This window comes from Herpailurus yagouaroundi, unplaced genomic scaffold (genome assembly GCF_014898765.1).
Source record: "Herpailurus yagouaroundi ecotype Mexico unplaced genomic scaffold, PumYag 207, whole genome shotgun sequence".
In the NCBI taxonomy this organism is placed as follows: domain Eukaryota; kingdom Metazoa; phylum Chordata; class Mammalia; order Carnivora; family Felidae; genus Herpailurus; species Herpailurus yagouaroundi.
Genome location: NW_024412438.1, coordinates 2,867,394 through 2,892,845, shown reverse-complemented (window position 1 = coordinate 2,892,845; position 25,452 = coordinate 2,867,394). Strand labels below are relative to the sequence as shown.

General features: G+C 52.2%; 1 protein-coding gene across 5 annotated transcripts in view; it reads right to left on the bottom strand.

Annotated features, from left to right (window-relative positions):
- Window positions 1-25,452, bottom strand: part of LOC121015561 (Fc receptor-like protein 2) — a 149,912-nt gene that overhangs the window by 62,256 nt on the left and 62,204 nt on the right. The window contains exons 1-6 of one of the 5 annotated variants that reach the window (XM_040452533.1): window positions 15,670-16,884; window positions 13,556-13,576; window positions 9,604-9,858; window positions 8,297-8,551; window positions 7,739-8,020; window positions 6,431-6,718 (exon numbers count right to left, since the gene is read on the bottom strand). The exons of 3 other annotated variants lie outside the window; for them this stretch is intronic. In XM_040452533.1, the coding sequence (XP_040308467.1) occupies window positions 6,431-6,718; window positions 7,739-8,020; window positions 8,297-8,551; window positions 9,604-9,858; window positions 13,556-13,576; window positions 15,670-15,700 (1,132 nt within the window). In that variant the 5' untranslated portion in view covers window positions 15,701-16,884. Of the gene's footprint in view, window positions 1-6,430; window positions 6,719-7,738; window positions 8,021-8,296; window positions 8,552-9,603; window positions 9,859-13,555; window positions 13,577-15,669; window positions 16,915-25,452 lie in introns of those variants that run through there. One more of the 5 variants, XM_040452524.1, reaches the window with a different exon arrangement.

Below are 25,452 nucleotides of genomic sequence, written 5' to 3'. Positions count from 1 at the left end.
GCTCCTCCTAGAAGCGCTGAAGGGGAGGAGAGAAGCTGAAGGAAGCAATAAACTCAGTTGTCAGGGGTTTCTGACTTTTCCATTGGATCCATTCTCCTCATTCAAGAGATTTCATGTGGCTGATGCATTCATTCACTCATTCACTCATTCATTCATTCGGTAGCCGCTTATTGAGTCCTGCCATGTGCCAGGCCTTGAGGATAGAACAGTGAACAGGACTGCGAGGTCCCTGCCCTCATGGAACTTACAGTCCAGGGAGGGGAGGCAGACAATAAACAAATACATTCATAACATGTCTGGTGACGGTAAGGGCTAAAAAGCAAACCCAGACTAGAGGGGCAAAGAGTCGGTGGGGGTGGCAGTGTTTGCATGCAGATTCTTGGTCCTGACAGAAGCCAGATTCAGACTTCGGATGCCACAGGGTTACACAGAGAACATTCGCGTACCAGAACCACAGCAACGTTAATTATGATTCCCACTTAACTACATGGCACTCTGTGTCTGTGGTTCCTGCCACAAGGTAGGCACTCAGCACCCAGGGCCACCGGCCATTGGTGGCATTTCCGTCTCTATGCTTTCCCTTCCTGACAAAATCAACACACCTATGAGTGATTCTGCCTGCAAACGGTGTTCATGGGGAGTTGCCAGCCGCCCCCCACCATGACAGCTAAACCAGAGGAGTGGAATGCCAGGGAGAAATCCAGGGACACAGCAGCTTGGCTGTGTGTCCTAGAGTGAGTCTTTCCCCATTGCCCGCCTGGGCATCCACCTGTGCCAAATCAGAATCAGCCATGCCTAGGGTACCTAGAGTTCCAGATTTAACGAGCAGAGAGCAAGTCTTTCCCCTCCCTGATAACCCCATTTCCTAGAAGAAATGGCTCCTCTGGGGAAAGGAGTTGAAATATGTTTTAGTTTGAAAGGCACAGAACAGTTGCGCTCCATCACCTCCAACAGTCTAGAAGAAATGGGCTAATTTCCTAAAAACATACAACCTGTCAGGACTGATTCATGAAGACTGGACAGACCAGTAATGAGTGAGGAGATTGAGTCAATAATAAAACCCACCCAATGAAGAAAGCCCAGGGCCAGATGGTGTCACCGGTGAATTCTACCAAGCATTTAAAGAAGAATTTTAACTCCAATCCATTCAAAGTCTTTCCCCAAACGGAAGAAGAGTGAGCACTTCCAGACTATTTTATGAGGCCGACATCACCCTGACACCAGTCAGATAAGGACGCCAGGAGAAAAGTACAGAGCGATATCCCTGATGCATATAGATGCAAAGATTTCCAAAGAAGGTATCTGACTGGTCAACAGGTACATGAAAAGGGGCTCAGCATCCCTCATCAACAGGGAAATGCAAATCAAAACCACAAGGAGATACCGACTCACGCCTGTCAGAATGGCTATGATCAGAAAGGCAAGAAGTAGCAAGTGTCGGCAAGGATGTGGAGAAAACCCACATGCGCTGTTCGTGGGAATACGCGTTGGTGCAGCCACTGTGGAGAACAGTATGGAGGTTCCTTAAAAAATTAAAAACAGAACTACTGTGTGATCCAGCAATCTCACTTACGGCTATGCATTTGAAGACAATGAAATTACTATCTGGAGGAGACATCTGTCTCCCCATGTTCTTGACAGCATTATTTATAGTAGCCAGGACAGGACAATACCTCAGCATCTATTAACAAACAATTGGACAAAGAAAATATGGTATATGTCATTATTATATATATATGATGTATATTCCATCACATACATTATATATAATATTCCATCACATATATAATATATCATGTTCCATCATATACATTATATACATAATATTCCATCATATATAATGTATGTGATATTCCATAATATATTATATATATAATATTCAATATATTATATATGATATTCAATCATATATTATATATAATATTCCATCATACATATAATATTCCACCATATGTATTATAATATTCCATCACATAATATATATAATATTCCATCATATATAATGTATACGATATTCCATCATATATATAAAATATTCCATCATATATATATTCCATCATATATTATATATATAATATTCCATCATGTATAATATATATAATATGCCATCATATATATTCTATACATAATATTCTGTCATATATAGTGTATATGATATTCCATCATATATATAATATTCCATCATACATAATATCTCACCATATATTATATACATAATATTCCATCATACATATATTTCACCGTATATATTATATATAGTATTCCATCATATATACGATGCACTATTAGCCATAAAAAAGATACCCTGCCATTAGCAGCAACATGGATGAGACTTGAGAGTATTATGTTAAGTGAAATAAGTCAGACAGAAAGACAAATACTGTAAGAGCTCACTTAGATGTGGAATCTAGAAACGCCAGAGTCGTAGAAACAGAGCAACTGGGGTGGCCAGGGGCTCTGGGGGGAGAGCAAGATGGTGGATGTTAGTCAAAGGGCACAACCTTCCGGTCATGGGAGGAGCCAGTGCGGGGCGTGTAACGCACAGCGTGGTCGCTACAGTTCGGGACACCGCGCCGCACACGTGATAGTTGCCGAGAGCAGGTCCTAAATGTCCTCCCCACGCACACCCGTGCGCACACGATGCTGGTGTGAGGCGGTGGAGTGTTAACCCGCCCGTTGCGGCAGTCGTCCCACGTGATAGAGCACGTCATCGTGTTGTACATATCATCATATATGTACCACCAGTTATGCCAATTCTGTCTCAATACAGGTGGGAGAAGAGAGAGGGAGGTGTAGACTCCACAACTGGATCGGTGGGTTAAGATCCTGGCTCCTCCGGCCGTGTGGCCACAATCATTTCATCTCCCTGTGCCTCAGTTTCCTTTTCCGCTGTTGTTGGTGTATTGTTGACATACGTGAAGCGCTCTGAACGCTTCCCGATGTGGCGGGTGGCGTCCAGGCAAGTGTTAGGTCTCGTCTGGCACCCTCACGCTACGCCCCAGGCCCTTGGGAACCTCGTGCTACCTTCCGATCTGTTCAGGGGACGTCCCCACAAGTTGGGTCTGCTCCCACACAGCATCACCCCGGCCACCTTCAGCCCATTCTACAGACTGAATTGTGTCTCCCCCAAGATTCACATACTGAAGAAGCCTGGAGTCCCAGTGTGACGGTTTTGGGGATGGAGCCTTTGGGGGGGGTCATCAGGTTTAGGTGAGGTCTGGGGGGGCCCCATGATGGGATTAGTGTCCCTACAAGAAGAGACACCCGAGACACCCTCGCCCCCATCACCCCTCTCTGCCATGTGAGGACACAGGTGCTCCAGGAAGGCCGCTGTTTGCAAGGCGGGGGAGAGGGCTCTCCCGGCACCCGACCGGTCAGGCATCCTGATCTCAGACTTCCGGCCTCTGGGCTGGTGAGAAATGCATTCCTGTGGGGGAAACCACATGAGCGCAGACTGCCCGAAATTCTCTGCTGCCGGAAGCTCTCCCGTTTCTGCGCACAGAGGTTTTGCAATAAGGCCCATGAATTTAAATGATTTTGCGAGAAATCCCCTCTCTGTCATTGGCCAACCAAACCCTCGACGTCTGCTTACTCCGTGAGAGCGGAGGATGACACCCGTTAGAGTCGTGCACGCCAGTGCGACGGCACGCGTGGGCAAGGACACAGGTCCCTTGTACTGACCTTAACCTCCGGAAGGAAGAGGAACATGTTCACACTCAGCTCTGAGTTTCCAGCAGTCTCTCTCCTGCCCACTTCAGGGAGTGTCGCCTTTGGGCTCCCCGAGGACACCTGTTTTGGTACAAGAGCCCTTTCCCCAGAGGCCGCCCTCCCGCTTGCAGAGCCTTTCTGGGGTTCAGGGCCGGCGCATCATCTTCTGGGGGGCGCCCCTCGGCGGCTTCCGACTGTGCTAGCCTCTTCTCCCTCTAGAAATGCCACGAGCGTGACACCAGGCTCGGTCTCTGCCCATCTGTGCCGGGACCACACCCACTCACAGCGTTCGCTGAGAAATTTCCAGAGTGAGAGGCGGACGCTCCTGTGGCACCTGTGTGTGGGAAGACCTGACCCGGGAGGGCCCCCGTGATCACAGGACTCGCCCCGAGGGAGCTGAAGGGAACCTGCACGGCAGCCGGGCGGCCCCCACAGCAGCCCCTCGTCCCACAGCCCCTGAGCCACCTGCTCGGTCCACGGCTGTGTCAGGGCCGACCGCTCTGGGCCCGTTCAGTGTGGCTGACGGTGGGGACTTCCTCGGAGGACTTCTGACCTTGCCCTCCGCCTCTCGCAGCTACATGATTGTGTGCAGGTGTGAGCTTTGTGACCTTACACGAATTGCCACACCTTTCTGAGCCTCAGAGTTCTTTTCGGTAGAATGGAGGCACCAGGGCCATCTTCACCTTCCGGGATAGTTGCTGTGGTCAGTATAACCGTGTGTGTAACATTCATTCTCTCAGTAGGTGTTTATCGAATGCCTGCTGTGGGCCAAGCCCTGGTCCTGGCACCTGGGATACAAGAGTGGTCAGAATACAGACCTTCCTTCGGGAGGCTAGTATGGGAGCGGTGGGAGGGACAGAGAGACACGGCAGGGCCGGTGGGGGTAAGCGCTTTGAGGAACGACACGGGGGCCCTGGGGAGGAAGGGCCAGGGTGGTCTGGGCACGTCTCACTGGAAAGGTCTCACTGGGGGAGGTGAGGGGTGAGTATGAGGCTATCACGAAGAGCAGTGCAAAGGCCCTGAGGCAGGAATACGACTGGACGGCTTGAGGAAGAGACAGGGTGCCGCGGTGGCTGGAGTGGAGGAAGTGAGGGGAGGGAGGAGGGAGACCAGGTCCTGCAGAGCCGCGGGACCTGGTGGACGATGGCCGTCACCCTGAAGGAGACGGGAAGCCAGCGGACGGGGCTTGGTACGGAAGAGCAACGTGAGGTACAGGCTCCTTGGGATGCTGCGCAGGGAAGGGGCTGTGGAGAGCAATGCGGACGCAGAAGGCCCGTGGGGGCGTTGCCGCAATGACGCAGGGACGGAATACTGGTGGCTCGGGTCAGGTGGGGGCAGGGGAGGTGCTGGGAATGGCTCAGGTCCCGGCCTATCCTGAAAAGCCAGCTGGATGTGACACGCAGGTGGCCTAGATGCGCAAGACGGAACAAAAGGCAGGCCTGAGTGTTGGCCTCAGCAAGGAGGAGGGTGGGGCTCGATGTGCGGCAAAGCAGGAGCCGTTGGTTCGGGGGCAAAACCAAAACTTGGGATGAATTCAGCTTGAAGATGCAGACGAGCCCTTCCTGTGGAACATGTGGATTGAGCGCTGGACGCGTGAGAGGTCTCAGCTGTAGGGGGTGTGGGAGTCGTGGGTAAATAGAAGTCCGAGGTGCATTTAAAGTCACGAGACAGGGTGGGGGGCGCCTGGGTGGCTCAGTCGGTTGAGCATCTGACTTCGGCTCGGGTCACGATCTCACGGTCTGTGGGTTCGAGCCCCGCGTCGGGCTCTGGGCTGACGGCTCGGAGCCTGGAGCCTGCGTCGGATTCTGTGTCTCCCTCTCTCCCTGCCCCTCCCCCGCTCACGCTTCATGGCACTCTGCTTCTCAAAAATAAATAAATGTAAAAAAAAAAAAATTTAAAGTCGCGAGACAGGGTGAGACAGTGCAGACAGTGGGCACGGAGGGAGGACGGAGGACAGAGGCCCAGAGAGATGGGAGGACCCGGTGAGGGGAGCCTAGACCCCGTGTCTGGCCGCGGGCGGGGGGCAGAGCGCGTCTGGTGAGTCAAGGAGGAACGTGGTCCCGGAAGGAAGGCGGGGCCAGCTGTGTCGAGAGCTGGTGACGGGCCGAGTGACACGGAGACAGAATTGCCGTTGACCCCAGCAACGTGGAGGCCCGTCCACCCTCATCAGCGCGAGCCGGGTGCCGGAGAAAGCCCGGTGCCGACGGGGTTGTGAACTCTGGGCGGGAGCCTGGCCGCTGTGGCTTCTTGGGGACAGAGGGAGAGAGACAGGAGCCCAATGGTGGGGCCCAAGGGAAGGCCCGTCCCCTGAGCGCACGTGACCGGGCCTGCGTCCCCTCCCCTGCCCTGCAGTCTGGGCCCTGAGACCGTCAGGCCTGCGGGATGGCTGGTCCTGTGGGGCCGCAGGAGGCCGCGATGGGCCCCGATGCCTCCCTGAGAGACGCGTGCCCTTGACACGGACGACCCTGCGATGCCGTTAACGAGCCTCTTTGACATCAGCACGCGACGGGTCAGAGGGCGGGCACGTGCGGTCGTCTCGCAAGAAACGGCTCCTGCCGGCCATGCCCCAAGTGCCCTATCAACGTTCCCACGAAGAAACTGTCTCGCGGTGGAAGATGGCAAAGTGGAACCGGAGGAGGCAGAATCACCAGCGGCGTTGGCCACGCCCACCCCCAACCTGAGGAAGCCACGCTAAGGAAGGCCGCCGGAGAGGACGGCTCACCTGTGACAGTGACGTTCAGGACGGCGCTGCAGGCGAGGCCGTGGCCGTTGTCGGCCGTGCAGAAGTAGCCCCCCGCGTGGCTCCCGCTGACCGCAGGGATCTCCAGCTGCGCCCTCTGGGAACGCCGGTGTTTCCTCCCCAGACTCTCCCCCGTGTCCTCTCGGTGCCAGGAGAACGTGGTGTCCCCTGTGCCTTCGGCCGCGGAGCAGATGAGGACCAGAGGCTCCCCCGCAAGTGCCCGGCCCTCCGGGGGCCGGGTCTCCAGGAGCACTCCGGACACCGGGACCCCTGCGTGGACACGAGACAGCGGGTGAGGACCTGGGGGCAGGGGGGAGCTGGCGTGTCGGACGGGGTCACTCTTTACGTGACTTTAAGATGAGATCCACTCGTCAGCGTGGGGTCCCTGGGTGGCTCAGTCAGTTAAGCGTCCGACTTCAGCTTAGGTCATGGTCTCAAGGTCCGTGAGTTCGAGCCCCGCGTCGGGCTCTGGGCTGACGACTCGGAGCCTGGAGCTTCTGCGGATTCTGTGTCTCCCCCTCTCTCTGCCCCTCCCCCACTCATGCTCTGCCTCTCTCTCTCTCGCAAAAATAAATAAACATTAAAAAAAAAAGATATACTCGCCAGCAGGTGCTGGTGTTGTAGCACACAGACTGTGCAGTTGGGACCCAGACCCTCACTAAACGTCCTGTTTCCATCCTGAGACATGAAGTCCCAGGAGAGAGAAAGCAGCGTTTGAGTTTTGTCTGAGGTCCTGGCGGCCGCCTGAATCGTCTGCGGCGACAGGTGACCGCGACCTGTCTGCAGTGACAGGCGGTGGCTGGCACTGGGCTGGACCACACCTGTCTCTGGGAGCCCTGCTCAGGTGCCTAAGACGAGATGGTGATTGTATTGATCTTTGTACGTGTGTGCGTCCCGCTCGTGGGCGGGCGCTCCCGCTCTGGGTGACTATTGCTTGGGAAGAGGCTACGCCCAGCCCCTCCGTAGTTCGCCCCAGATCTGGCCTTCTAGAAGGTGCCGGCTCAGTAAGGAGCAGGGCGCCTCGTCGTCTGGCTCGCGTTCGTCTTCCCGAACCCTTGCATCGAAGTCGGCCGCTAGCGTTCCGACTACGGTCCGGCGCTACGGTTCCCAAGGAAGGCTGAGTTTTTAGAAAAATGGTGGTGGTTCTTTGATCACCGTACCTCGCTTCTCAGGGCCAGCCGTCCCCATCAGGAGGCGGTCCCCACCTGCACAGCGCGAAGGCAGCAGTTTGTGGGGGTGGGGGAAGCCCCCCCCCCCCCCCCCCCCCCCCGGCGGCTCTCCCACACTCACCCTGCACGTAGACCTGCACCGGGAGGCTGAGCTTGTGGACGCCCTGGGCCGCAGCAGCCCCGCACGTGTATGACCCCGCGTCTTGTCTCCAGATGGCTGTGATCTGCAGTTCCGGGGACCGGCTCCAGTCTGACAGCACGACCCTGCGGTCCCTGAAGAAGCTGAAATGAAGCACAGTGTCCGGCCTCTCTGGAGGCAGCTGAGTTTCGCAGCTCAGGTTCACAGAACTGCCCTCTGTGGGCCGGGAGGGGGTGACTTTCAGCTTCGGGTGTGGAAACAGTTCTAGAGAGAAGAGGGAAACCAAGGTCTCAGAGGGCGGCCCTGGGGGCCCTGGAGCAGGCGGGCTCGGCTGCTGGGTCCTGGGGGACTTCAGACACAAGGCACGACCCGGGCGGACCCCGCCTTCCCCTCTTTCCGCCCCAGCTCGAGTGCAGGGGCCCCGCGGCTCTGCCTGCCGGGGGACACGCGTCCCTCGTTACCCAGCGTTGGGACGGTAATGTGTGGGTGCCCCGTCACACACTGAGCAAGTCGATAATCTGCATGAAATGAAAGGTTTACCTTGAATTCGAACAGACTTGGTGTTTGACCTCCATGCCTGCATTTTGTCCACACGCCCAGTGCAGTGGTAGAAGCCACTGTTGTTTGGACTTGCTCGTGGTATCGAAAGGTCCCGGCTCTGATTGGAGGCGGAGATGACTTTTCCGTTCCAAATGTACTTCACAGAGGTCAGTGTCTCTCGACTCCTCGTCTGGCACCTCAGGACCAGTGTGTCACCTTCAAACACGCCATGTGGAGCCTGGAGCACGAGCCAGCCTGGAAGCCACACAGAGACAGGGGCTTGGTGCTGAGGACGCCCCCTCCTCTGGGTGCAGCTTGGGTCGCAAGGCTTGGCTGTGTTTTTCCTGTCTCTCTCGCAGGGTTCGTCTCCTGCCCCGGGCCCACTCCTTCCCTCCCGAGTCTGTATGACCTGCTTCAGCGGCAAGTCGTAAATGAACCCCAAACACACCACCTTGACACCCCCCCCCCCCCCCACTCGGGGGCAGAAACACAGCATGAGGATTCTAACGTGACCGTGAGCCGCACCGTGACTTTGCCGAACGCGGTTACAGATCACCCCCGACCGGCTCACCCGGGCCCCGAGCGGGAGTCACTGGGAGTCGGGGGGGGGGGGGATTCCGGGGAAGAGACTAGAAACTGTCACCGTGCACTGGGGTTTGCTCTGTGGCAGGCTTGTCAAACACAAACCCCGGGGGCGAGGGACGGGGAGCGGGGTCCCTGGCGGACATTCTCCCGCTCTTCAGACGCTCGTGACAGGTCAGTTCTGTCCCCTGTAAGGTGACTCAGGGACTGACCGCCTGCCCCCCTGCGCGGTCCCCATGCGGTGGTCCAGACCATTGTCTGTGAAGTGGGCAAAGCAGGACCGGGAGAGAGTGGGTGCGCCCTGAGGCAGGACAGTGGGAGGAGAGAAGGGACGGGTGTCAGGAAGGGGGAGGGGGAGGGACACAGGCCTGACGGGGAAACTCCCCTCCTCCGAACTCATCTGTGTCCCTGTCTTGTCTCTTGCAGGAGGCTGGCCAGCCCTGAGGGCACGGGCTAAAGCAGCCTCAGTTTGCAATCCCCTAAACGAATTCCTTCCTCCCCGTAAAGGCACAGGGATGTCTGCTGAGTGGTGTTGGAAAATGACACTCTAACGTCTGTCGACAGTCCTTTGAAAAACACCTACAGACGATGAGGGGCCCTGGGAAATGATGGTGTTGGAGGTCAAGGGTTAGCGCTGAGCGAAGGCCCCCAGGTCTGCCCACCCCAGGGCGCGAGGATACGCGAAACGACTTGTAAAGGTCTAAGTAGTTCACCTGCTTCCTCACCTGAAGAAAAGATCATGTTCACTTGGTCACTTGGGAGCGAGTCCTGGGTCTGGCATCTGTACTGTCCGGAGTCACGGACCTCCAGGGTGTTGCCTGGGGTTTCGCGTAGCATTCTCCTCCCAAGGTACCAAAGGAACCGTTTTATTTTCTCTGGAGCGTGGAAGTGAAATACATTGCAGGTCAGGGTCACTGTCTCTCCTCTGAAGGCGACGGTCCATGGAGGACGGAGGGAAATCACGGGTTTGGCCGCAGCTTCTGAGGAAGAGAGAGACAGAGCCTGAGATGGGGACGCCTGTGGTCCCCGCCGCGGTCGTCTGTGTGGGACGGACCCGAGGACCAAGCTTCGGGGGATCCCCGGGAAAGCCCCCGTCGGGAGGAACACGGTTTGCCTAGGCTCGGCTTTCCTGGCTGCGTTCGCCTTTGCCAGGGGTGTGGTGGCCGCTCTGTGGTCTGTAGGGGCAGGCTGGCCTTCCAGGGGACGACCCCAGCCGGCCCCGCTCTCCGTGGAAGGGCAGCCATGCGGGCTGGGCCCTCGGTCGGTCCCTCCTGACTCCCTCCTGTTACAGCCATCTGTCTAAGAGGAGCCTTTGTGTGGCGTGGCCGCGTGGTGGGGTGGGGGCTGTCGACGGGGGCTTGGGGGGGGGAAGTGTAGGAATTTGGGGGTTGATTATGCAATTATGGAGAAGTTGTATTTTTACCGAAACACGAAGTGGGTGTGGGATAGTGATGCTCAGACAGAGGCACACAGAGCGTGAGTGCCAGGAGCCAGAAGCTTCTCACTCCCCAGACTCAAGGATCTGCTTCTTGACAGTGGAATATGGGCCTTGCATGAAATCAGGCCCTAAGATCTTTGGAACCCCGACGGACAGACAGGAGCTGGAGCGTGTGCAGTAAGAGTTGATTTCTCCCCGTTGAAAATCAGGGAAAAGACTTCTCTCTACCTTCCTTTTCTTTAAGAATTCCTTTCTAGCGTACGTGAATCTTTGGACACTTGCCAGTCTCACCACTGGGGAATGTCCTGCTCAGGAAGGAGCCATCGCCTTTTGGGATGTGGACAGCTAGGGGCAGAGACGTCTCCGTGCTCCAACACGCACAGCAGCCCCAGCCCCAGACTATGCAGACGTTCTTTCCTGGGGTGGCTAAAGGCCAGTTACCCCGCACAGTGGTCTTCCCAGGTACTGAGATAGAGCTCGGATGGACTGTGTGGGACAGAAGGCACCATCAGGGCCTTGTGCCTGACAAGTGACTATTTGGCCGTGGGACCTGTGTGCCGTGGGAGGAGGGGCTGCTCAGCTGAGTCAGGAGCCGAGATTCCCTGGTGCCCTGGTGACCTCCTAGCGGATGGCCTGAGATGCCCGTCGCACCCTGGTTTGACTTGTCTTCAACAGCAAGTGTTTTCTTTCTCTGCTACCTCTGTGGAGAAGATTTCTGGACTGGGAGAAAATTTTGCTTTTAATTACATTTCCCCAGCAACAAACTGCCACGGAGGCACTTCCCTCTCTAGGTGTTTATTTTCTGAGTTTCGTACCTTTGAGATTGGGAGGGCTGGTCACTGAAGCGGACCCAGAATACACCACCGTGGCCTGAAAAATTATGTTGAGCTGAGGGCATTTCAGAGTAGATTTCATATATATTTTTTATTCTGAACACCCTTACCTGCCTCCCAGAAGGACTCCGTTATAAATCGCCTCCCAGGAGTAACCAGGAGCAGTGGACTCTTACCAGCAAGGACTAAACAGACGTCACGAAACTACCCTAACGTGCCGTCTGCTCTCCAAAGGGCCGGGGTGTCTTTCCCGAAAGCCCTTCGTTTTCCAAGAAGTGTCCTCCTCCCTGGCCCCTTTCCCTGCTCAGACGGTATCTGAGCCCCAAGTCCCAACCGCCTCCCGGGCTCGCAGTTTCTGTGCGCCCTGGTAAGAAGGGAATACAAATCTTTCTCCTGCGAATCTGTCTTTTGTCTGTTTAATTGGCAGTCCCCAGTGAGACACTTAAGGGGAAAGCGATGTTTTTCTTCCCTGAGATGCTACTCACCATTGGAAACCTCCACCCACGCTCCCTTCCCCTTCGTGGCCTGCTGCCTGGGCCAGCAGTTTGTTGGGCTAACCTCTCGGTGTTAGGAAGTACAATTGCAAAGTGACCTCTCGCATTCTGCCTGAGATGCAGGAATTCATGACTTTGGGGACAGTTACCAGCCAGTACTGGGTCAGGAGATGTCAGGGGAATAGAGCCAGGAGAGGACCCCCCCACCCCCACCCCCTGCCCCCAGTGGGGGGCGCTGGGAGTGGTCTTGCCTCTATGGTGAAGGAGCCAAGCTTCCTGGGGGGTTGGGGGGTGGGGAGAGCTCTCATGCGGTTTTGGTTACCTCCCTCCTCCCCCAACTTCCTGTCGTGCTGCCTGAAGCTGGGGCCCCTACCACGTTTAACAAATCAATATGAGACTGGAGCTTTGTTCTGCAGAATTGCCTGTGGTAATCTAAATCCGGTGAAGTAGAAAATAAACCAGATTATTTCCATGTGCAATATTCCATTTTCCAAAACTAAAATCTCAATCACGCGGGCATGCAATTTATCGTAAAATCTTAAAGTGGAATCACCGTAGGCGTGCTTTTTCGTTAATGCCTTTACGCTCACATGAGGACTGTCCACATTTAAGGGCGGCTGGAGACTTTAAACATTCTTACCCCTTTGTCTGCAAGAACACCCAAATAGATCTTTTAGTTACACCCGAATGTAAAGGGGATGCTCTCCCTGTGTTGGGGGCAAAGTTATAGAGTAATGGGAATGCTTGTTTTAGATGAAAAAGCTGCTGTTCTGTTTGGTGATGCAAACGTTCTTGTGTCTCCACAGACTTTTTCTGTCTCTCTTTAGAGGACCGTACAGATTATTCCATGTCCGCAGTGACCATGGATAGAAACCCCTACTGTCCGTGTTCCTGGGAAGCATCTGGGATGGGAAGGGGGGACTGGGAGGCGGGTCTTGGACCCGAGGGAAGGGAAACCTTCCGCTGGGCTGGCGTGTGCAGCTTGTTTCTCACTGGTCCGCGGAAGCTGTCCCCTGCTGTGTGCTCAGAGAAGACGCACCTTGTCGGGGTCTCATGAGGTTTGGACTGAGTCAGTGAGCTTAACCACATCTAGTGGCTGATCTGAGATACTTGGTGTATTTTCTTCTCCATCCTAGAGCATTTAGCAAAGTCTGGCCAAGTGACAATCTCTTCCCAGTTAGGCAGGGTTTTGTGGGAGATGGTCCGTGTCCCCTGACCGAGGGGGACGGCCACAGACCCAGGAACTGCAGGGGGCAGTGTACATGAGGGGGCCGTGGCTCCTGCTGGCTGGGGCCGGATGACAGCAACCGGCCCCCCAGGATGAACTCAGTGGTCCTGAAGGGATTTTCGGGGGTTACCAGAACACCTGGAGACAGCTCCCCCAAAGCCTGGTCTTCCTGCGGACCAGCAGGGCGGGGGCTCAGAGGCAACACGATCTGAGCCGTTACCAGGAAAACATCTACACAGCCTGCTGGACTTTGGGGTGGAGAGCTTGCTCATGGTAGGGGTGGTGCTGTGTTGGGCCAGGAAAGGTGAAGAGGCAGAGATGTTTGCATCCTGGGTGCCCCTCACCAAGGTCTCAACCTACCTCTCACCTTTCCTCCCAGGCTTCTGTGCACCTGTCAGGGCGGCCAGCACCCCACATCAGGTGCGGGCACGCCCCTCCTTGACCTCTGTGACATGCGCCCCAGCCCTCCCCCTCCATTCATCTGACACAATGGCAGGTATGACCTGAGAGCATGACTCTCTGGCTCATCGGGTCAGAGTCATAGGACAGGGTGACGTTGCCCTGCCTGTGTCCTCAGGATGGGGATGCGGGGACCAGGTCTCCCCTTAAGAGCACTCCAGACGGAGGCCGGTCACTAGAATATCTAGAAATGGAAAAGAGGAAAGAAAGAGGGGACCTACTTACCAAGCTGTCCACAGACTGGAGCTGTAAAGAGAGGTGAGGGTGAAGGTCAATGCGAGGCTGGAGCTGAACCCTCCCACCCAGAGAGCCCCCTGCCAGGGCCCCACTCCAACGAGGGCGGGAGAGGCGTGCCCAGCCCCACCACCCGAAGGAGTCAGGGGACACCGTGGCGGCCAGAGCGCAGGTGGAAGAAGGCCTGGACCTCAGCGGTGCGATGCTGGGCGAGCTGCGGAAGCCCAAGCCTCCCCTTCCTCATCGGCAACACCGGGACCATAAAGGTGACCTCGTGGTCTTGTTTCAGTGGGTGAAATTAGTAAGTCTTCCATTACTGGCTGCTGTCACTGTCCTTTAAACGTGAGCCTGGCGGGGCGCCCGGGTGGCGAAGCCTCCAGCTTCGGCACAGGTCATGATCTCAGGGTTTGTGGGTTCGAGCCCCGCGTGGGGCTCTGTGCTGACTGTGCAGAACCCGCTTCAGATCCCCCGTCTCCCTCTCTCTCTGCCCCTCCCCTGCTCCTCCTCTCTATCAAAAATAAATAAACCTTTAAAAAAATACATAAACAGGAGCCTGGTGTGGCTGCTGCTCAGACCTGGCTTCACCATCTCCTTGCCTGGGGGCTCTTCCCTTCGGTATCAAGAAAAGGCAGGTCATACCCTGATGAAATCTAACTCCCCCTTGAAGCCTTCTCGGATGCCTCTGGGCTGCAGGGTCCTCACTCTGCTCTAGGCTCTAGTGAGCCATCACAGCTCGCTGAGACTGGAAATCAATATGCGGTGCGGCTAACGCGGCTAACAGCACGGTTCCTGCGAGTGTGGACTTGACCCCTGACGGCCGCTGTATGGAGCTTAAGGGCGAGAGACCGTCTCTGCGCCTTGGCTCCCGTATCGGCAAGGTGGGATTTATCACAGTTCCAGCTCACGGACTGCTAGGAGCTTGGAGTAGACTCACACTTGGGGTATTGTTAGAAAAGTATCTGGCGTGGTCGGGGCTCAGCAATTAATTACCAATTGCCATCAGCGAGAATTAATGACTGTCACCACACATTCTCTCAGGAGTCATCGTGGAATATTTTTGTGGTCTGTTTTCAAGCCAAATGCCTTTGCATTTGTACTTTGAGTTCCTCACCAGAGTGCCGGCTCTTGGGGACAGAGACCGTGTCCTCTGTGTCCTGTGTTCTCCCCCGTGCCCACGATACCCCCTCGTTCACTGTTTACCAAGTTCCCGTGATGTGCCAGCCTCACTGATCGCTCTGCCCCTAGTTAGGGTCTGGAGAAGCAGCTAGGAACAAGAAATGAGCTTAATACATATTTAGTGTACAAGTGACCGACTGGTCATTTGTATTGGCTTGTGCTGCTAGGACATTAATGCCTCACTTGGACCAATATTGAAAAATAGTACAGAGGTGGAGTGGGTGGGGGGGAGAATCCAAGGGAAATCATCTTATTTCCTGTCTTGCAAATATCAGAGCAGGGCATGACTGTAAGATTCAGAGAAGGAAATAACTGTCTCAGTAGAAACTCATTTCTTTCTTTCTTTTTTATTAATTTTTTAAATGTTTGTTTATTTTTGAGAGAGAGAGAGCCCACGAGCAAGGGAGGGGCAGAGAGAGAGGGAGACACCGAATCCGAAGCAGGCTGCAGGCTCTGAGCTGTCAGCACAGAGCCCAATGTGGGGCTCGAACCCATGAACCGCGAGATCATGACCGGAGCCGAAGCCGGAGGCTTAACCGACTGAGCCACCCAGGCCCCCCGGCAGAAACTCATTTCTATGTCGGCTCACATTTAGGACACGTTCCCTTCGCACGGATTTAGGGCCTCTGTGATCAGGGAGGTAACTGAATCTAACCTTGGATATTTTACGTGGCAAAATAGGCCCACGTCGGGAGTAGGAGGAAATTTTTTGTAGGCAATTAAAAGCAAGCGATGAACACACTTTTGGAAATCATTCCCCAACCCCCCCCCCCATACCGTTTGATCAACATCTCACCTCTCGTTCATTTCCTACTATTTTGAAATAGGAGTGGAACCCATTTGTTCAGCAGCCCAGAGGGGTGGGGGGCTTTTGCTCGCGGAGAGGTTCGGGTTCCCCCGAGAGCAGAGGCTTCTGCTCGCCCACTTACCCAGGACCAGCAGAGATGCCCACAGGAGCATCGGCGCGTGCTCTGGGATGCTCTGGGACGGACGGATTGGCCGGTCCCGGCACTGGGCAGTGAGTAGAGCAAGGTGCCTCTGAGTGTGGCCGGCTGTGATAGCGAAGTGAAAAGAGGAAGTACAGGAATGTTTCTTAAAATACCAGCAGCACGTTACCCAGGGCCAGAGACTCTCAGTGATGACAGTCACTGTCTAGCAGAATAAGTACCGCTCCGACTTCGTGGTGTGAACGGCGCCTCAAAGCTTTCGTTGTCTTAGTCTCAGAAGCTTCCAGCCACTGCCTTCCAGGGAACCTGCAACACGTGCTCTCTCTGCTGCCAGAGACCAGGCAAGACTGCAGACCTGCTGTGAATCACATAATCCAGGGACGTCCTCGAATCGGTCCGGAGCAGGAGAGGTTCTCCTTTGAGGCCGAAATGCGCTTCTCTGACCTCAGGGGCCTCCGCCGGACCACCTCTGGTCGAGCATCCATATGTGACGAAGCATCTAAATCATAAGACAGCTTGCGCTCCGTCCGACACATATGAAAATAGCCTGACTCATTTTCTCACAGGAAGCTACCAACTTTGATCTGATTAGCAGGTGGACGGCAGAATCAGTTATAGGCCCATCTCGCTCTTCCTGGAGAATGCACTGCCAAACTTTCCGTTGAGGGTCCTGGAAGCTAGAGTTTGTTTACAGGAATGTCCTGACGAATGCACACGGATTCTCTAGCTGTAACTTACATGGGGGGCCGGGTGCTGGGAGTCCAGGGGTAAGCAAGGGTCAGTATGCTTTCATGGGAAGGGGGCAGGCACAGAAGAGCCAGCGAAGGGCTCAGTACAGAGTGAAAAGCGCTGTGAGGGTCCAAAAGGAGGGAAATCTAACCCAGGGCTGGGGAACCAGGAGAGGATTCTCAGGGGAAGTAACAGCCAAGTTGAGGTGTCTTTCCAGGACTGAGCAGTGAGAATGGACCAAGGTGGAGGGCACTCACCATCACCATCATCTTCACCCCCAAGACATCTGTGACTCGGTGACCCTTGATCCTCCTGTGAGTGGCAGATATCAGACAGAGGACGAAGTATGAGTGATCTGCATTGCTGTAGCACAACATTCCATGTGCCTACAACAGCTCCTTTCTCTAACTTGGGCTTGTACTGAACACCACTCGTGCTCCGGGCGATGTCCGTGAACTTGGAAGTATAAAAAGATGAATAAAAGACACTTCTTTTAATGTTTTTATTTATTTTTGATACAGAGGGAGACAGAGCATGAGCAGGGGAGGGGCAGAGAGAGAGAGGGAGACACAGAATCGGAAACAGGCTCCAGGCTCTGAGCTGTCATCACAGAGCCCGACATGGGGCTTGAACTCACAGACGGTGAGATCGTGACCTGAGCCGAAGTCGGACGCTTAACCGCCTGAGCCACCCAGGGGCCCCGTGAACACACAGATCTTTTTGCTCGAAAACTGGGCCAAATTAGAACAGAATCACAGCTCCTTAGTGCACCCTATTCCAGACTCGCACCCACACTGATGTGGGAGAGCGTGTGGAACAGATTCTGGATTTGTAGCCTGAGGCCCAGCTGTGGATTTGCTCTGTCACTTGCACAGGTCAAGGCAGATCCACTTTGCTACTTTGAGTTTTTTTTTTTAACAAAACCCTATTTTTTCCCTACGTTAAAGTTTTTTTTTTTTAATTTTCAAATTTTATATATTTAAAAAATCTAAGTTCAAATTCATTAACATACGTAGTATCAGCTTCAGGAGTAGAACCCGGTGATTTATCACTTCCATGCAACGCCCAGTGCTCATCCGAACAAGTGTCCTCCGGAATGCCCATCCCCCACCCCGCCCATCCCCCCACCCCCACCCCTCCAGCAACCCTTGGTTTGTTCTCTATCCTACATTTTTTTTTTTTAATTAAAACTTTTAGAAAAATGGCAAGAGCAAGACAATAAATATCTGTGTGTTCTTCACCTAGATTTGGCAATTGTTCACATTTTGTAACATTTGCTTATCTTTTTCGGAGGGATGGCCAAGGTGGCACTGTTTGCAGGCTGTGGAAGAAGGCTGCACGCGGGGGGCTCGCCCACATGTATTGTGCTGCAAGATGGAGCTGGGGGCGGGGGACAAGGAGGACCCTGCGGGCTTGGGGCCAGCGGCCAGGAGCTTACTTTCCTTACGTTGTCACGTTCTGCAGGGAATCCAAAGGATCCAAGAATTTTATATTTGAACCTAAACTAGCCGGTCATAATACAGCTTGATTTGTCACTGATTTCGTTTATAGGTAGCACGGGGGTCAGAATGAGTGGCCCCAAGGTGTGCCACTTTGGCATGCAGATTTTTTCCAACTGAAAACAGTCAAAGCCCTAAAGACTCCGAAAGAAACTCTGATACCCTCCCCTCCTAAGAATTTAGACGGAGGACCTGCCCCAAGAAGAGAAGCATCACCATCGAGAACCATAGAATAATACGAACTAGACTGGTAGAAGCAGCTGAGCGAAGCCTGTGTTAGAATTCCTCCCTTCGGGGGCGCCTGGGTGGCGCAGTCGGTGAAGCGTCCGACTTCAGCCAGGTCACGATCTCGCGATCTCGCGATCTCGCGGGATCTCGTGATCTCGCGGTCCGTGAGTTCGAGCCCCGCGTCGGGCTCTGGGCTGATGGCTCGGAGCCTGGAGCCTGTTTCCGATTCTGTGTCTCCCTCTCTCTCTGCCCCTCCCCCCGTTCATGCTCTGTCTCTCTCTGTCCCAAAAATAAATAAAAAACGTTGAAAAAAAATTTTTAAAAAGAATTCCTCCCTTCGTCCCATGGCTGCCGGCGGCCCCCAGGCATTTGTTTATCCGACATTGACTTTTCCATATTCCTGTTCATGGTTTTCCTTCCCTCTGAAGCCCAGCTCTTAGTTCACCTTAGCTCAGAATGACGTAAATACCTCATTTTGCCCAACGTCTTTGGGATCTCCTTTATGTGGATTCCCCGTATGGATGTCCTTAAAGTGTATTGTCTCTCATTAATCTGTCTCATGTCATTTCAATTCTTAGACCAGTCAGAAGAATCTTGAAGGGTGGATAAGAATTTTTCCTCTCCAACAGCAGAAACCATTTTTTTTTTTTTTTTTACTATTTCACCTCCGTTGACTAAAACATTTTGAAAAAAAAAATCAGCAAAATAAAAATTGTTTTAAACTGTAACTTTTAGTCCAATTTTGTGATTTCCCAAACCAAAATCACTGGAGGTCAATATGTTAGAGAATTTAAAATTTAGATGCGTATGTTGTACGTCTGAAATTAGTGTAACATTGAGTGTCAACTATAATTGAATGAATGAATGAATGAATAAAATAAAAAACAAAACTTAGATACTATAGGGGCCGAGGGCAGGCTGTTCCAAGGTAGGCCACTCTAGCATAAAGGTTATTCTGAGCAGAAGGCAATCAAGACCCTACAGGCTCAAGAGAAACTTTCCTCCCTTAACCACACAGAAGACTCTAAACTGGGGTCTTTCCCAGAATAAGGGTTATGAGCAGAGATAAATTCGATCTGAGTGACCCATCTGTATGGCAGGGCAAACATCTAATTACCAAACATCTGTTCTCCGTGTCGCCCTGTGAACTACTTGCCTCCCCTCGGAAGTCCCAGACCCCTGCCCCCTTCTCCTTAGTTCAGGGTGACGTACTGACCTCATTTTGCCCGACTGTCTTCGGAATTTCCGTGTCTGCGTGGATTCCCCATATAAACGCTATTAGATTTGATTTTCCCCTGTGAATCTGTTTCACAGGGGAAATCCTTGCTCCCTGATAACACCAAAGTAAAACCACCCATCCACTGGCAAACAACATTAAACTGCATTTGGCTTCCAAATTTCATCTGTGACTACCCGTTTTTAGCTGGAACTGCACATCACCAAGACCTCAACAGAGGGAAGGATTTGGAGAGGCATGATTTAAAAAATGACACTGGAGGGGTGCCTGGGTGGCTCATTTGGTTAAGCGTCTGACTTTGGCTCAGGTCATGATCTTGCTGTTCATGAGTTCGAGCCCCGCATCACTTCAGATCCTTTTAAACATTAAAAACATTGCACGGAGGGTGTTCTCTACCTTATGGGAATGGGGCAAGTTCACATTTTACCGATTTACTCTGGTTTAATTGTTTCTCATAGATTGGTGTCCCTGGCATCTATTTTATTCTGACTCAGCCTATTTTAAGCAGTGTGAAATCAAAGCCTGTGGGGTCTGGCATTTTACAAGTGTGGTGTCAGCGCTGACCAATGTCGGAACAGATCTACGTTCTGTTGGCTATGTTTGCCTGGGCTGTACCCAACTTTTCAGGACTTACAGCAGATTGCAAAAATGGCCACAAATTCTTCCCTTCCCTGCATGAATGATCTTATAATGTGACTTTGCCGCTCCTCTCACGAAGAGGGAATCTGCTTCTGTACGTCTTTAATGTGGTCTCGCCTTGTGACTTGTTTTGGCCAATAGAAGGGGCAGCTGTGCAAGTTGCAGATGTTTATCTCAAGAGGCTTTGTAGGATCTGCCTTCACAATAGCTGCCATGGGACCGAGCCTGGACCAGTTTGCTGAGGATAAAAGACCATGGGAGAGGACCCCACGATCCCAGCCACCCCAAGTCAGGCCATCACAAACCAGACAGCCCAAAGCCATCCTTCTGCTGACATCAGAGAATCCAGACAAATCAGCCCAGCACTGCCCAGGCGATAAGAACTGTCTAACTGAATCCGGCCCATGCCGCCCAAGTGCAAAATCCCAAGATAAATAGAAGTTCCAGGGTGGTTCGTTATATAGGATTAGTATCTTACATAGGATTAGTATCTGATAGGACTTATCTCAGTACACTGTAGGTGCCATGACCAAAGTCCCATCTTAATTTTAATGATGTTGAAATGAATACAGTTATTCCAAGTGGTGTTATTTATACTTATAATCTTACAAGTTGCCATAGAAAAATGCCATGAATTAATTCAAATTTTCATATGCTTAGCCTTTCAGTTCCAACCATATGTTCAACTTCCTGAACATCAGCCTCAGCTTGATTCTCTTCAGGAAACGTAATATTTTTTGCCCTCAGGAGACATTCTTCTATAGATTTGCCCTCTATGAAGGTGTTTGTGCTTGGGAAACTTCTTGGTTTTTATTAAACACATAGCAGCCTTCTCTAGTGGCCAATATTGAATTGAAGAACACGAAAAAGAAGCCCTGTTTCAAGTTCAGTTGTGTTTCTTAGTTCATTCTGTTCTTCAGCACAAGCCTGCCATCATTCTTACTGTAACTAATTTCATAATAGTATCTTTATTTGTATTTCATTGACAAAGGGACACTTTATTTGCATATTTATTTAGGACTTTTTTTTTTTTTTTTTTTTTTTTTTACTTTCAGAAAGAAATGATCTCTTTTATTCTTGAAACTCCGAGTTCTCGGGGCGCCTGGGTGGCGCAGTCGGTTAAGCGTCCGACTTCAGCCAGGTCACGATCTCGCGGTCCGTGAGTTCGAGCCCCGCGTCAGGCTCTGGGCTGATGGCTCAGAGCCTGGAACCTGTTTCCGATTCTGTGTCTCCCTCTCTCTCTGCCCCTCCCCCGTTCATGCTCTGTCTCTCTCTGTCCCAAAAATAAATAAATGTTGAAAAAAAAATTTTTAAAAAAAAGAAACTCCGAGTTCTCATTCTCTCTTTTGTTTCCCCACTTTTGGTAGAGACATGGGTAAAAAGCCACTCTTCTCTTAAATCTACTGGAAGTAAAATAATCGGATATTTGAAAGAATAAATGGCAGCTTGTCACCCAGCTGCAGATTCAGGGAGACGACAGACACTGCTAGGGACTGTGGTCGATTGGATTGTACCCCCTGCATTTGAAAGCAGCCGGATATTCAACGACAGTATCCTTACCAAGCCTGAAGATCTGTTGTTAGCTGATTTTCCAATTTTTTAAGAGAAGCCCCAAATACAGATTGTTGTGTGAAATCTCCTGACCGCCTAACTGCAACTAATTTAAACAATAAATGCCAGGTGGGTCGACAACACGAACCAGAGGAATATGTGTGCGGTGAGATTTTATATATTCCCCCCCCTCCCCAGGGTCAACACATAGTATGGAGCACAGTGGCCTAAACACAGACCAGGTAAGCGAATGAACGGGTGGATGACAGAACCGTATTCTTCAAAAGGGCACGAAATAGGAAAGGGCCACCCTGTCACTGTCCTGCCCTAGGCTCTGTATCAGCATGTGGTGGGGTGAGTCGGAAGGAAAAGAGAAGACGGAAGTGGCGGGAGGCCAATGAGGGAAGCCTTCCGCAGGAGACTTGGTCTGAAGAAGAAAGATCAGGAGCCCCTTCTCCTGGGGCATCCTCATCCTCAGCATGGCAAGCCACTTGTGTCTTTGACAGAGAAGCTCTTTCTCTACAGAGCCCAATAGTTCTGAACTCCTTCTGTCCTGACCCCCCCTGCATCTTCTCTCAACTGTGGAATGGGTCATGGCTGGGGGAAAAAAAATGTCACACGAAAGAGATAAAGAGCCACACACCATCTCTTTTCCAAGGCAGAGCTCTGCTTGAGGGGGGAAGGACAGGGTCCCAGGGCTCCGTCTCGTCTCCCTTCCCATCTATCCGGTGACTTCGGAATGCAGGGCTCTTGCCCGTCCCCGAAGACACCTCTCAGGTTCAGGTAGTTGGAGGATTCCCTAAGCGGGTCTCCTTGTCCAATTCTTGGCAATTGGGTTGAGTGCCTACCTTGAAGAACTCAAAAATTTAAAAAAAAAATTTTCTCACCATATGTGTTGAGCAAGAGCCGGGTTGGAGTCATTGTTGGTCTGTGGAACTTAACAATGGTATAAATTAAGAAAGAAACAAGAAGAAATTGATTCTCCTGTATTAGAGTAAGTCACCCCAGTACGTGTATCGGTTTTATAAAAACCACAAAACATTTCTAATTTAAAAAATCTCCCCTTTCAGACTAGAAAGTAGAAAGTCAAGAAAATATTTGAACTGGTTAATGAAATAAATCTGTAATTGGAACATATAGAATCTAGAACTTCTGAGACTCAAGTTCTTTTAATGCGCAAGTTTTCCAGGCAGGAAAGGAATGGAGTGCGTGTGGCCGTGTGCTCGTAGAGGGTGGGGGGGCAGGGTGCTGGGGCAGGCCGTTGGCGAATAATCTCACTTACCTGCGGGGCTGGGACCAGCCCGACCTTGGCAATTTCATGCAAATGTCCGGGGGTAGAGGTGGGAATACACAAGGTACCACTCACTGACTTGGAGAAGCTTGGTGCCCTGAAACTGATGTCAGAGTTGTGGTAATGGGGGTTCCCATGAGGTTAAGATGAAGAAACTTTAGAAAGTAGAAGTTTAAAGAATCATATCTGCAAAGGCATTCTCTGAAATTTAAGAGGGGAAGTTGGGCTGTGGGCCAGTTGGTCAGATTCTCAGTTACTGTCTTCAGCAGATTCTTGTTGTTTACTTATTTATGAGATATCTTGGGTACCACACACCCTTCCCGTTGGCGCTTGATCTCCCTTTCGATGGACCCACCTGATGTACATGCTTGGTGGGGAGTGGTGCAGCCTCTATTTTAAAAGCCCCAGGAAGGAGACTCTTCATCCCCCATTCCTGAGCTTCCGTGGGGTGGGCATGTGACCTGGGCTCAGCCAGTAAGACTTTTACTCCAGGACTTTGCTGGTGGCTGTGGGGCCAGGAGCATGGATGGGCAGCGGGCGGGGCACTTTTGTGTAGCAGGACACTTGCTGTGGCTCCTGATGTTTGGGACTCTGGCCCCCATTTGTTCCTACCCATCTTCTAAGTCTCATTCTCCCAGTTTCCAAGCCCCTGATATACTTACAGGAAAGCACCTCCTTTTTGAGATGAGAGCCAGGGTCAGTATCTGTTGCCAGAACCAAGAGTCCTGACTGAAATTCTCTCTGAAGACTGGATGGGTGTAGATGAAGGCACTCGGGGCCCCGTGCGTGTGGCTGGGTTTGCACACCCAGTATGGAGAATGTAGCAGCAGCACCATGGGTACGACTCACTGGAGACTTCCTGATGAGTTGGTGTTGGGATGTCTAAGAGGGACGGTACTTCCTATAATGAAAATGGTAACAATGATCCAGTATTAAATTTGCCACTGATTATTTGCCTTCTTTGCGACAGGCACTTCTTAGAAGGTCTCGTTCAGTCCTCCAACAGCCCTGCGAGATGGGGCGACTGCTCCCATTTGCAGGTACGATGCTTGTGGCCCATTGAGCGTGCAGGGCGGTCGGCACTCCCGCCCGGGTCTTGTCCTTCGCTTGTTGTGCCGACACACCGGTTTTCCTTTCCCTCTGCACAGACAACGTGATACTCCATATGGAAAACCCAAAAGATTCCACCAAAAAAACTGCTAGAACTGGTCCACGAATTCAGCAGAGTCGCAGGATGTAAAATCAAGGCACGGAAATCAATTGAATTTCTAGACACCAATAATGAAGCAGCAGAAGGAGGAATCGAGGAATCGATCTCATTTGCAATTGCACAAAACCCATAAAATACTTAGGAGTAAACATAACCAAAGAGGTGAAAACTACAGAAAGCTTATGAGAGAAACTGAAGAAGACACAAGAAAGTGGACATCTGTCTTTCAAAAACAGAGTAGGGAAGAGTCTGTCCCCAAATACACCCCACGAACTGCTGCTGCTTTTGTTGAGTCTCTGCAGTGATCTCTCCCAACCACGTGTCAACCGTCATCTCGTGTTTGGATCTTTCCAGGTCTGTAACCTCCTCGTAGGTGCCTGTCAGGCTCGCCAGCTCCAAAACACAGAGACTATGCTGCTGGGTGGAGTCCGGATGCTCTTGTCCCAAACACATCTACTTTTTTGTTGTTCTAGATTGTTCTTTGTGCCTTGTATCCATCAGGGTTCTCCAGAGAAAAGAGGTTTGCTATGAGGGATTGTGTCATGCAGTTATGGAAGCATGACCCATACTGTGGGTTTCACTGTATGGAGAAGTCTCACAATCTGCCATCTGCAAATTGGACGTCCGAGAACCACGGGAGCCAACGGTGTGAGCCCTGGTCCGAGAACCACGGGAGCCAACGGTGTGAGTCCTGGTCCAAGAGCATGGGAGCCAATGGTGTGAGTCCTGGCCTGAAAACCACGGGAGCCAACGATGTGAGTCCTGATCCGAGAACCACAGGAGCCAACGGTGTGAGTCCTGGTCCAAGTCCAAGACCCAAGAACCAGCAGTGAGGATGTGCCCCCTCAAGCCCTTTCTTCACCTTCTTGTTCTGTTCTGTCTTCCGCAGAGTGGGTGGAGCCTGCCCACACCAGTGAGGGCGGCCTTCTTTACCCGACCTACTGATTCAGATGCAATGTCTCCAGACACACCTGGAATCAATATTTCCTGGGCATCCCAAGCCCGGTCATATTGACACATAAAATTCACCATCACATCTCGATTTCACCCACGTGCTTTGTCAGGACTTCCTTCCTTCTTTTATTTAGTTTTTTCCCCCATCTTGTCTGTCTGTGACATTTTTATTATTTCTGTAGCTGCCAGCAGTTGATGGGCCATGGCATTCCTCTTTCTCAGGATTTATTCTCCCCACTCCCCCTTTTAATTCAGAAATCTATGTCTTGTCTACTTTGCCTAAACAAGTTTCTGGGAACATTCCAAGGATTTTCATTTTGCTTGTAATCCAGGAGGCTGTAGTGGTCTATGGTAGGAAGTGGGGACAGAGGTGAGGGGCGGGAAGAGAGACAGTCTGTGGTATTTGGGGGACCAGGGACTCTGCAAT